General features: G+C 40.3%; 1 protein-coding gene across 1 annotated transcript; it reads right to left on the minus strand.

Annotated features, from left to right (window-relative positions):
* Nucleotides 1-281: 281 nt before the first annotated feature.
* LOC311053172 (putative ATP-dependent RNA helicase DDX5) lies at nt 282-10,132 on the minus strand. The gene is made up of 13 exons (XM_084068622.1): nt 9,925-10,132; nt 7,860-8,052; nt 7,657-7,753; nt 6,846-6,979; nt 6,475-6,540; nt 5,752-5,893; nt 5,409-5,569; nt 5,035-5,207; nt 4,692-4,802; nt 3,341-3,402; nt 3,147-3,206; nt 1,446-1,667; nt 282-1,095 (listed from the first exon to the last, which is right to left on the minus strand). Exons 1-13 carry the CDS (start codon nt 9,966-9,968, stop codon nt 635-637), a joined length of 1,926 nt encoding a protein of 641 aa, XP_083924748.1. The 5' UTR covers nt 9,969-10,132; the 3' UTR covers nt 282-634.
* Between the last annotated feature and the right edge of the window lie 3,011 nt (nt 10,133-13,143).

Below are 13,143 nucleotides of genomic sequence, written 5' to 3' on the forward strand. Positions count from 1 at the left end.
GATATGGGCTTTTTTTAAATCCTGTTTAGTTGACCTAGTATCTGAACTGTACTTTCATGTGATTTTTGTCTGCAAACTTCAAATAAAGTATTTAATCAATCAATCAAACCGCTATGCCCTATATAAAAACTCATATGGTGGTAAATATTGTAGAACATTTTAACTCTGGTTTTGTTCATGTCAAATACCTAATTGTTTGAATATTAATATTATATTATAAGTGTACTATTTATTGAAAAACCCACCCATAATAACTCTGCCCACAAAGACAAAACACATAATATGGGTTTTATTTTTTATTTGAAAAGGGCCATGCATGCCCTTTTGTATACGATCTTCATAACATATCACTTTAAACATACCACAAACTCAAAACATTGCATTACCTAGTAAAAATAAATTACTGAGGAATGTAACAAATAAAACAGTCAAGTAAAGTGCAGCAGTTATAGTTGCACTACAGGAGACTTGTCTATGACACCCTTTCTGGGTTACTGAATAATTCCAACGCTGCTGTAAGCAAAAAAAAAGTTAAACAGTACAAAGGATAATAATCATCATACTATAAGATTTCAAGACAAGAGAGAAAAACAAAATCAAATTGGTTCAGAATATTGTGCATTGTGTATTACATCTACTGAGGGAAAGGTGGTGGCATGGGGTACGGCACCATTGGTGGTGGTGGTGGTGGCTGTGGGGTCTGCGGTGGTGGCTGCTGAGCGTTGAAAGGGAATGGTGGATGGTTCATTCCGTTCTGAGCGGCCCTCTGCACTCCCCCAAACTGAGGTGGGCCCTGGAAGTTTTGATTACCAAAGGCAGCCACCTGGTTTGCGGGAGCACCGAAACTACCCTGTCCGTTGCCGTTGTTATAGCTGTTGCCATAGTTACCACTAGAGCTACCACCGTTTCCGCCGTAGTTTCCACCATTTTGGTTCTTACTGCCGGCAAAGGCGCCCTTTGGCCCGCCGCCGAACCCCCTATCGTTGTCTCGATCCCTGTAGCTACCACCACCACCAAAGTTATTACTCCTCCCTCCCCCAGAATACCTATCCCGGCGGTCATCCTTGTAGCCACTTCTTCCCCCCCTTCCACGACCTGGAGAAGAGAAAATAGGGCGAGGGAAGGAAATGAAGAGAGAAGACACAAGAATTACTTCCACACATTGCAGCGCAAGTATCTATGAATGACTTCCAACTCTTGAGGTCATTACACAGCAAGCCGTTGAATAGGACCATCGATTAGCATCTGTGTCCGAAATTCTGTCATATAATGTGCAGTGTGTATTGCATTACACCCAATAAAGTATATGTTTAATCGGAAACAGGATGCATTGGGAATGGAGATAATTTCACTCACATTAGCTCAAAAACATTTTGAAAAGCTCCAAATCTATTAATGTAAAGACATCACACATTGGATATCACTGTGTGTTTATGTGTATTTACCTCCTCTGTCCTCTGCCATCTGGATCAGCTTGGGGTTGATGGCCTGGTTGGCCTCACGGAGCACAGAGATCAGGTCACCAGCCTGTTTCATGTTGTTGGGGGTGAAGAAGGTGTAGGCCGTGCCCGTTTTTTGACTGCGGGCCGTGCGTCCAATACGATGGATATAATCCTCAGAGGAGTTAGGGTAGTCATAATTGATGACAAATTTCACATCCTCCACATCTGTGAAAGTGTTGCAGTGTGGCAAAACAAAAGGAGTTCGCCACATGGGATTTTGCACACCACAACAGCCAGATCAAAGGGACAACGAGTTAGCAACAGTGGAGGTCGGGGGGAGGGTGGAGTGGTTATTAGATTAGGCTGCGGAGGAAATACGTTAAAACATTGGAAAATAGTACATACACAGCTACTCCATGGGAATACTACTGTGGGAAGAGAGAAACGATGCACACTCCAGTTGCTTACCATAATCAATAACATCCAAACGACATTCCCTTTTGTTACCAAGGGAGGAAAAAGCAAAAAAAACAAAAAAACAAAACGATTTGAAGTCTTACCATAAAGGAGTATGCATTCACTAGTCCTTTCCCAATGCAGCGAAATCCCCCACAAATTGTCAAGTGACATCCAGGAGCTTCTATGCAGTTGGGCCACTATGTGCACTGGGGCCTCCTCATGTGCCAATATCTGACCTTTCAAAGGTATGTTTCTGAAGGTCCTTTTTTCCCCCTGTACATACTCATAAGAAGCTTGCTACTAAAGGCCACACTGCACATCTTGCCAAGACCTAATGGACCGTGAGCTAATTTGACAGGGGCCCCGAAAAAGAAAATGAAAAAGGCCCAACTACTGAACCAGTGAGACCCTTCAAAAAGCATAGTGCAACGCCCCCTCCCCCCCTCAGTATTGTCAAGGCAAGATCTTCCCAGAAGCCAGTGTTCACTTGAGAAAATGTCTCTCGTTGGCAGGTCTCGACATGACTTTAAAACGCAGGCGAGGGAGGAACTTTGGTTTTTGAGCTGTCTCATTCTCTCTCTCTCACTAGATGCCACCCCCACAACCCCTTAAACACATGTGCCAGGTGTCACCAATTCCAATGACTTACACAATAGGTATAAACCTGCTCTCTCCATTTCATGAAAACCAGCCCTTTGAGGAAACAAAAACAACATCGGAAAGCTTAGACAGGCTCGCAAACACCCATGCTATTTGGTACAAGCTCCGAAGATAACAATTGTTCCAAATCTCAAACAAGTGACTTGCGATACAGTGCTCTCTAACAAAACAGCATGCAAGGCAAAAGTCACAGCATCAAGCATCTTTTTTTTTACGTTTGAGTTGGAAACAGTGGCTGGCTGGCTGGTATTGGTCCTTAAAATCCATGGAAAGAGAACAGAGTGTGCGTGTAATAAAAGGACAAAGGCTTAGCCACACCGCCTTTTGATGATTACTGGCACACAAGTGCTTTCACCTCTCTAGGCCCACTGGGTGGCAAGCCAGTGGAGCACTTCCAATATGTCCTCCTTCTCCCTCTCGAGGCCTGGAACTGTCATGCCTAGCGCCTGCCACAAAGACTGCACCTTTAGGTGAGAAAAACTCAGAAAATGCATAGAAAAGTTAAAGAAAGCAAAAACACTTTCTTTAAAAACTGTGTAACATTGAAGAGTGACAACAAATGGGGCTAGTCAAAGATATACTGACCTAGTCCACGGGAGGCCACGTCAGTAGCAATGAGGATTGGTGCCTTTCCGTATTTGAACTCTGGGGAAATAATGAATTAGCTGCATTTTAGTATATAATGTAGAATGATTTATTTAAAAAGGTCCATATGTGGACTATTGACTGCAACAATAATGTGCACTGTGAAGAAATAGTGTAATATTCTCAGAACATACCATTGAGAACCCAGTCCCTTTCTTGCTGGCTCTTATCTCCATGAATGCCCATTGCTGGCCAGCTGTGGTTGACAAACAATGCACATCAGAAAACATGAACAATGAAACACTACATGCATGTGACCAGAACATTGAAGAAAAAAACTCACACTGTTTGGTCTGCTAAATGTGCAGTTCATTGTCGTTATTGCATGTTGTAGGCCCAGGGCATTCATGGCATTTTGTGAGCCAAAGCCTGACATGCCCATACAGTCTATGGCTGCCATTGCTCCTTTTACGTAAACGTAGCCAACTAGGATAATGTCACAGACACCGAGGGTATTGGCTAACAAACTAAAGCAATGGTTGCAGTTTTCAAATTCAGATGCTATCCTAGTGAAATCACTGGGGGAAACTTTTCAGCATAACTTTGGCAGTATTTCAGACACACACAGAAGACTGCTTAGTGTTATAAAAAAGAAAATGTTAGGCCTAGGGGGTGGTCTATAAGGCTTAAATATATCAAAACATTTTAGCAAGCATCACAATCCACAAAATCTATTGCATTTTTTTAATGTTGTTTTTCTGATTATTTTCTAAATGATCTGGGAAAGTGGGGGTACACGCCCACAAAAGTGTGACAGGGATTTCTGCTCAGGAGAGAGACAGCACGGTCAACAGACTAATGACATGTTTACAACTAGCATTGTTGTATCAACTGCACCACTTCACTGCCAAGCAAAGGTGGTGTTCTGCTGCACCTAATATTAGTTCCCAGCGAAACCGTCTAATTTGACTAATTTCCGAACATTGTATTAAAATGTTAACGTAGTCTAGAAATTCTACATAATTATGTCTTTAGTGAAAAAGGCTGTGAAACACCCTTTTAAGGGTACGGATATGCCTGCACACTGGTGCAGGCTGATGAACTCAGGCTGTGCGCGGCCACCTGTTTTGTGCAGCCAGAGTAGCCTAAAAACTTGCAGCACCTTCTGTCTTGACGTTGCCAAGCCGGTCCACCTTCGACTCATCCGATTGGACAGAGGGGGAAAGCAGCAACGGTCTCAAGCATTTATCTGCTTCAATTAGACTTTTTATCTATTGGAGGAGCCCTGGCGCCTAGAATGCATAAACGCAAGGTGTACGCAACACACGGAAAGATGTCAAAGGGCAACAAACCGCTCTGTCTGTTCCCATTGAAAACCATTGCAAAAAGAAGTTACAGTAGGTGTGACAGTACCATTAATCTTTTTTTTTTTTTTTTTTTTACAACTTGTGTCTGCTACTGATTGAGAATACGCTAGGAGTAGTAATTATTTTAGAACAAGGGAAAACATATCCTTGATGTTGGCATGAAAAAGTGGATCCTTACCCATCTCTTCTCATCCTCCTGGTGATCTCATCACAGCGCCTCTTGGTCTCCACAAAGATAATGGTTTTATTCTCTTTCTCACTCATGATCTCCTCCAGCAGACGGAGGAGTCTGAAGAGGACAAGAATGGTAGCCTGTTAAAAAGACTGCTTCTCCAATAAAATAAAAGTGTTTCCCCATGATGAGGCTGTAAAGAAGAATGAGTTCTGCTCTTTGTTTTGGTAATATATTGCCTGCTAAGAAGTCACACAATGATGTAAAGAAATTCCAATACTATCTGGTATTATACAAGATTCCTTCTTCACTTCAGTAATTCTAGTGAGTTGGGGAGTCAGCTACTCACTTGTCCTCTTTCTCCATGTCATTGCAGACGTCAACAATCTGCAAGATATTGTGGTTGGCGCTGAGCTGGAGTGCACCGACATTGATTTGGACGTAGTCCTTCAGGAAGTCCTCAGCCAGCTGGCGAACCTCCTTAGGCCAAGTGGCACTCCACATCAACGTCTGACGATCCGGCTGGAGGCGAGGAAAAGTCATATTCAACCAACCAAAAATGTGTTTATGCAAACTCAAAGTACATTTAGAACCCAGTAAGTTGCTGGAAACCCCCATGATCAATTCTTGAAAAGGGACAGATGGAAGTATGGTTAATAATCTACAGCATTTATTCTGAGACGACCTCTATGCAAAGCGTGATAAAATTAAGGGACTACATACCCGAATTTGGTCTACTATTTTGCGGATTTGTGGCTCAAAGCCCATGTCCAGCATACGATCGGCTTCGTCCAGCACCAGGTAGGTGCAACGTCGCAGGTTAGTCTTTCCACACTCCAGGAAGTCAATGAGTCGCCCCGGGGTAGCGATGCAAATCTCAACACCTAAAATAAAGGATTATGTTAAATATTCTTTGTGGAGAAAAAAATGCTTTTACCCAAACAAAAACACACCAAAACAAAAACACAGAAATTCATCAGTCTGAAGTTTTCTAACCATAATGATGAGCCAATGACAATGACTAAATGAATAGAACAGCATCAATGCATTGGAAGCTTAATTGTACCTCTCTCGAGGTCTCTGATCTGGGGTCCTTTTGGTGCTCCACCGTAGATGCAGGTGCTCTTCAGACGGGAGGCCCTGCCATACTCAGCAGCAACCTGCTGCACTTGCTGAGCCAGTTCCCGGGTTGGAGCCAGCACCAGACACTGGGGGAACAAAAATAGACTGTTCAGAGGGCAGATGAAGCACACTGCTTGAATATAAGTGCATTACTCTAGATTGTATTAGTTATAGATGGCTAGCCTCCAAGAGATTCGTTATAAGCATGCTGATTCAGTGATAATTAATACCTAAAAATGAAACCTTGCATCAAATGTGAACCAAGTACTTTAAAGTAATTTAATGCATTTATGAATTTACTCTGCCTTTTTTAATCAACAGGGGTACTCGAGGGTAAGCCATGACTTGAGGGAGGCAGGAGGATTTTCATGATGTATTGAAAAGTGTCTGGACAAAAATATTCCAAGCTTGGACTTGCCATTGGCAGTGTTGACTTTCATTTTGTCAGTTTAACACTTGCTTGCATTAGATGAGATGGTCAGTTACTGCATTTATCAGTTCTCTAGACATGCTTTCATTTAGTTTTCAATTCCAATTGTGACACTACTAATAGGAAACCATCTATGGAGCCATACAACTACTTTGTAACAAAAAAAAAAAAAAAAAGAGCCATCTATTCACAAAGGAATCAAATACAGGCATGTTTCATCATGAATCAAGTACTTACAATGGGTCCATCCCCATGCTCCAGGAAAGGCTGATGTTGGATGTGCACAATTGCAGGCAGCAAATACTACAACAGACAGATAACAGCATGTTTCAACCAAATGTTTTACTCATATACACAACTAGATAAGTATGCTCCTCTGAGTGCAGATCTTGGGTTGCCAACCCAGTCTGTGTCAGTCTTGGGGTGCAGCCATCACAACACAAGGGCGAAATAGTTTGTAGGACAGGCGGTGCAACTGTTTGACCATGTAGAATGGAAAACCAGAAGTAATGGGACCAGTTGTCCACTGCTTTAAACACTATAGTTAACACAGCCAGCCTAAATAAACCACATTTCTCAGGCTTAACAAAGTTAGAAAAATTACTTACTGCGAGGGTTTTTCCTGACCCGGTTTGAGCGATGCCAACCATGTCTTTGCCACTTAGGGCAAGTGGCCATCCCTGAGACTGAATTGAAGTTGGTTCAGACCAGTTCTGTTTGGCAATAATATCCATGACGTAGCCTGAAAGACAAATTGAAATATAACATTCCTGACACCATCTTGAAATATGCATGTATTCTGAAGCCCCTGCCTCTTTAATATATGGAATTACAATATGTCACTCTAATAAGGTAAGGCCTTTTGGCCTCGTGTTATGGACAGGTGGCCTTTTATTACCATGTCCATGCCCTTACTAAAAGTCCCATACAAAATTGATCCAAACAGAAGACTACTCATCATCCTACACTTGAGATAATCTCACACTCCTTTTGAGCGGTACAGTCTCCTTATCAAATTAGCGGCAAATCTTAATAAAATGGGGAGTAAATCTGCATTAAATCAAGCGACTGGCAGCTGTAATAGAGGCCCTAAAACCTTGTTTTCTATAATTGTTACATTTTTAACCTGTTCTGTGTGATTGTTTGCTGTATTTTAGTTTTCATAGTTACTGTCTACTGTACTTTCCTTTATTTTTTTCCCATAATCTAAAAGTCTTAATAAAATGTCATTATTTATAAAAAAAAAAAAACACTGTTAGTTGATAGTATTAGTTTGAGTTTCTAAACAAGCTATAGTGGGGCATATCTCAAAACAAATAAAATGCCGGTGGCAATCCATCCAAGCAAGCTTAACTATTGCCTATATACCTATTATTACAATGACATATTATTCTGGTGGTGGTGTAATGTGGATCTTACTTGGAAAAGTGGCCTCGTGGAATTTGACAATTGGCTTGGGGCAATCTCTGCCCTTCACCGTAACTTCCTTGCTTCTGCGATACTGCTCAACCTCTTGCTGTAATTGAAAAGTACACAAATCAATAACTACAATCAAGTAAGCATACCATGCATGCAAGTATACACAAGACATCAACAAAGAGAAAACATCATCCATATCTTACCAGTGATCTGCGGGTGACATCTGGGTGCTCCTGGTAAAAATTCTTCTGGAATTTTGGGAGCTCATCAAGGTTCCAGTGTTTCTTTCGCAGCCTGTCACCTGGGTTTCCAAATTTCCCTGGAGGAGGTCCACCCCGGCTGCCTCCTCCTCCTCCACCACCACCACCACCAAAACGTGGTGGTCCGCCACCATACCTGGAACAAGATAATGTAGAAGATAATGTAATCAATTCCCACTTCTTCACCAAATCATCTACTCTGCAGCCAGCCAGTGTTGCCAAGTCTGCTTATTTACTGCAGCTTTGGGCTTATTTCTTTTTCCAGAGTTGCAGGAAAAAATCTTGAGTTGCGGGTTACAGTTTTATGGGCCGTTATAAAAATTTGGAGGCTTCTTTGGCAAATCTAGCAAGCCAACATTTCTCTTTGATGTATATCTATTCCCAATAGGTTTGGGGGAGTGTGAATGAACAATGCGTCACATTGTGTGACAGACAGTCTGCCCTCTAGTCAGTGATATCAATATCGAAGGGGTTTAGTTTAACTCGCTCAAGTATGTATGTCATATTCTGTTATCATAAATAGCCAAAACATACATTATTATACATAGTTATTAGAATAATATATGGATCTACGTATTTGTATTAGGAATATATGGCTATATTGTTGGGCTTGTCTTTCGAGGCTAGATTGGGCTTATTGCTCTTGCGAGATTTGGCTTGTTTTTGTTGGTGGGGTTGCTTATTTATCTCAGGAGTACTGGCAACACAGGAGAAGGAAAGGGAGAAACTTGACAATCCTGGTTTTATTATTTAATTTGTCATCAAAAGCCTAACATGGGGATGGGGAGATCCAGTAAATTGACCATTACCCACAGTCTGTGAAATATGCATTTCATTGCAGCTGTTGTGGATTTGACATTAGTATACTAGTCTTGCACGTATAAAAACAAAACCAAACCAGCTGAAAACCAGTCACACGCAACAAGGAAGTAAAAGAAAGAATGCTACTTTACAAGTCCATATCTTATCTGTCCATATCCATGTCTGCGTCACACGCAGGGTTGCCATGTCCGCTTATTATAAGCGACTTTGGCCTTGTTTGTCTGTAAAGTCGCTTGTAAATATTAGTTGCAGGTTGCGTTTTTTTTTACTTGTTTCTTAAAGTGTAGTTGCTTATTTGGGCCTTTTTTCCATGTTGATCAAACCAGTCGTTCTTAAACATTGTCATGTCAAGGTATTAAAAAGGGTTTAAAAGTCCTTAAATTGTCACATCATTGTCATCTGGGGATCCCACCCCCCCAGAATCATGTGGGGACCCCCCTGGGGGTCCCGACCCACAGGTTGAGAGAACCACTGATCTAAGGGCACAGTACTGACATTTTAATGATATCCACAAAACAAATAACAATACAAAAACTGGAGAAAGAATCTCTTTGTAAATAATTAAAATAAACGGCATTTTGTTGTGTATTGGCGAAGTTCACTGCCATCACATGACGTAGAATTTTATACATCAATTTATCTTGCAAAACAGGGCGACGTGGCCAAACAAACCAAACAGCAAACTTGGCTATTAAACGTTAGCCCTCTAGGGCTGTCATGATTATGACATTTTACCTGACGAATAATTGTCACTGAAATTCAGTGATAGACTGAATTAATTGCGATTAACAATTTAATTATGTTTCTGTCATTGAACATTGAAGTATATGAATACAAATCACTTTTCTATTTGGCTTTTTAAATAACCTAAATAAACACATAAATGACTGACATTTAATAACAAAAGAAAACCAAAAAAACATTGATAGCGGAAAACAGCAGATCTACAAGCTCACAACACGTTGCATCGCGATGCCTTGTGAGCTTGTAGATCTGCTATTTCCACAATTATTTTCAATGTTTGAAAAATATGTTTAACATTTTTCAACATGGAAACGATTATGCAAAAATAATTGCGATTATATCAAATCATTGCGGTTATCCGATTATGTAATGATTGTGACAGCCTGACAGGCCTAAACCTTCTGTGTTTTCAGCTGTAGAATGTGTCAGTTGACCGACTCACCCCCTATTATCTCTGCCACGATCTCTGTCAGAGAATCCCGGCATCGTGCTGCAGATTAACGGCGCTCGGTTACAAAACAAAAAGCGTCTGGTTTATATTTGTAGGTCAATACAAAAAAAAGTGATAATCTATCTATAATACCAACTACGACACCGGCAAAAGCCTTAAGAAAATGCCGGCCAGATAAGATGATTCTGGTTCAGCGGATGTGACCAGTGTTGCCAGGTTTTGCGAGAGAAAGAAACACGCAATCAGGTATATGAGAACAAGCCCAAAAGAAGCGACATGAGACCTTCAATTTCAAACCATCCACTATAATATAAAATATAATATAAAGAAAAATATGGAAATACAAAAAATAACGTTTTAACGACACAAATCTTGTATGGGGTCCCTGCTATGAAATATTTTCAGATGGGGGTTTGCAGACAAACAAATATTCATTTGAGGGTCCTTGACTTGAAAATGATTGAGAAACACTGGTTTAAACGGCATTAGGAAGGAAGACCAAATAAGCAACTACACTTTAGATACAAGTCCAAAAAAACCCGCAACAACTACCAATATTTACAAGCAACTTTACAGAAAAACGAGCCCAAAGTTGCTCATAATAAGCGGACATGGCAACACTGGATGTGACGTTCCGAAGAGGCGGTTCACGCTGTGGTATCAATGCGCCTATATTTTGGGATCAATTCGCTTTGAAGGTTACTTATGTGGTCCCAGGTACAGAGCGGATACGGAAACGGAGTGTGCGTATTATCTCTGCGTTGAAAACGCTGGATACTAGTAGGCGGGCTCTAGACCGGATCTGAACACTGTACAGAGAATAGAAACCAAGCTTTCCAAATGTAGTTCGGAAAGCCCCTCACTCACAGGCACTATTTAATCTTCTTCTTTATTTTTTATTCAGTCGGCACAATAATGTTTCTCACTGGTGCATGATAGTGCATCAAAACATATTTTAGTTTATCACACATTCATTTATACAGAAGAAAGCTAAAGGTGAACTGGGTCTCAAAAAGACATGATTATTTTTTAGATGAATTTGGTACAAAGGACCCCAATGGAATGGAAACAAGACATAGGCTTTATTGGGTTTAAAATCCACTAATAGCAGACCTTGTATTGAACTGTACTTTCCTTTTTTTTGGTGTTTTTTTTGCAAAATGCTAATAAAGTATTCAATGACCACAAGGACAAAGTCGCTCTGTAGGCTTTCAGCTCTCAACTAAGCACCTGCTGACAGTGTCAATACCATAGAGTTAAAAAATAAGGTCAATACTGACTCAACTGGCTACTGATGCAATTGGCTGCTGACATTAATGCCTCATTGGCTAAATTGGTTAATTGTACAAAGATGTCCATAGTAAATGTTCTATTTAAATGTAAATATAATACTAACATAACACACAATACAACAAGAATAGGCAAATTAGACATAGCCCTGATTACACTTTTAAAGGGCCAATATTACCCAAGAAATATTTTTTGATTATTTCATTCCAATCCTGAGGGTTATAGTTCAAAGATTATTGCCCACCCAGTCCAATGTACCTGTTCAAATACCTGTATAGCGTAAAGCTGTGAAATGCCATTTTTCTAGCTGCCAAAAAGTGATTGCAGCTCCTAATATATGCTGACTGATAAAGACATTAAATCAAGACATTTTGAGCCTCAAAATGTTTGGATTTACTTTTTTTTTTTTTGTTCAAGGTTTTTTTATTTTATATTTTTACATACAGGTCAGTAATAAAAGGCATACAAAAAACAGTGAATGTATGTTGGATTTACTTTTTGAGGGTTATATTGAAACATTATAGCCAATCAGACCAATGACTCCATTGAAATATACCAATACCAATAAAGAGCAAATATAAGCCATCACATTTTTAATTTTTGAGCTGCCCATAAGTGATTGAAGCTACTCCCTGGTGACTGGGAGGTATCTTCTGCATCAAAATGACTTGGTTTCATTTTTGAGGGTTATATTTCAAACATTATAGCCCAATCAGACATATATATCAGTGGACATACTTCTAAAAGGCCATATATGCCATAAAAAGCACCTTGAAAAAAATATATATTAAAAAAAAAAAAAAGAGGAAAGGAGTTATTAGTCATCAATCAGTAAAGCAGCTTTCCTCTTGCCAAAAAGTGATTGCAGCTCCTATGCTTGGTAACTTAAAGCTTGTTTCTGCCTCAAAATGACATGATTCGTGAGGGTTATGTATCTGCTCAGCCTGAGTATACGTCCTGGTTGAATATCATTTCACTACAGTTTATTAAGATTTGGCCTAATCAATTTTATTGTACAACATATTAATTGAATAGTAAGTACTGTGTTCAGTTTTGATCACTTAATGGATCCAACAAATGAAGCAACTAGGACGTACATCACTGTCTGTTATGAGTTATGACTCTGACTGCATATATCTGTTCCATGGTCAAGCTGCAACAACAGGTCATCTGCTCAGCAGAGAGGGTCATCGGCTGCAACCTGCCCTCCTTCAGGATCAGGAAGATCAGGAAGCCCCCCGCCCACAGCATGTTCCTGTTATGGACCTCTATTGCTTCCCACAGTCCAGGATGCAGTGGTGGACATAACAAAGTACTTTCACATGAGTACTGTACTTAAAGGAGCACTTCACCCATTTTCAAACATATCTTCATATAATTGGCCTTCCATAATGCTCATTATAAGATGGCACAATTTCCGTCTACTCACTCTGTGTCTCATTGATTGGATATGGAGAGTTCAGAAACCTGCCTATCAATGAGATCATCGATGGGGATTCCAAGCTAATAGAAACTACAGCCTTTTTCTTCCTGGAAAGTTAGTATGCTGAATTAGAAGCCATTGCTCTTGCATTCATGAAAAAACAACATTAAGAAACCTTGTTTGAAATGACCAAACTGCCTACTGACAATGTCACTGGGCAGGTTTCTGAACTGTCAGTGGCCACAGCCCTCCACTAGGTCTAAAACACAGTGAGTAGACAGAGCTGGTGCCATCTTATTTATAATGAGCGTTGTTGAGGACAAATTATATGAAGACAGGTTGAAATGGGTGAAATATTTGTGCTTTTCTTGAGTAGGCACTGTGTAACACAGCACCATGTCAACCTAAACTTATTTTTTTGGAGTGGATTTACTCGCTAAGCTGGGACTTGTATAAATCGAGCTGACTGATTGACTTCAAATTTGATGTAAGTGTAG

Source organism: Gymnoscopelus microlampas (assembly GCF_963454915.1).
Source record: "Gymnoscopelus microlampas genome assembly, chromosome: 2".
In the NCBI taxonomy this organism is placed as follows: Eukaryota; Metazoa; Chordata; class Actinopteri; order Myctophiformes; family Myctophidae; genus Gymnoscopelus; species Gymnoscopelus microlampas.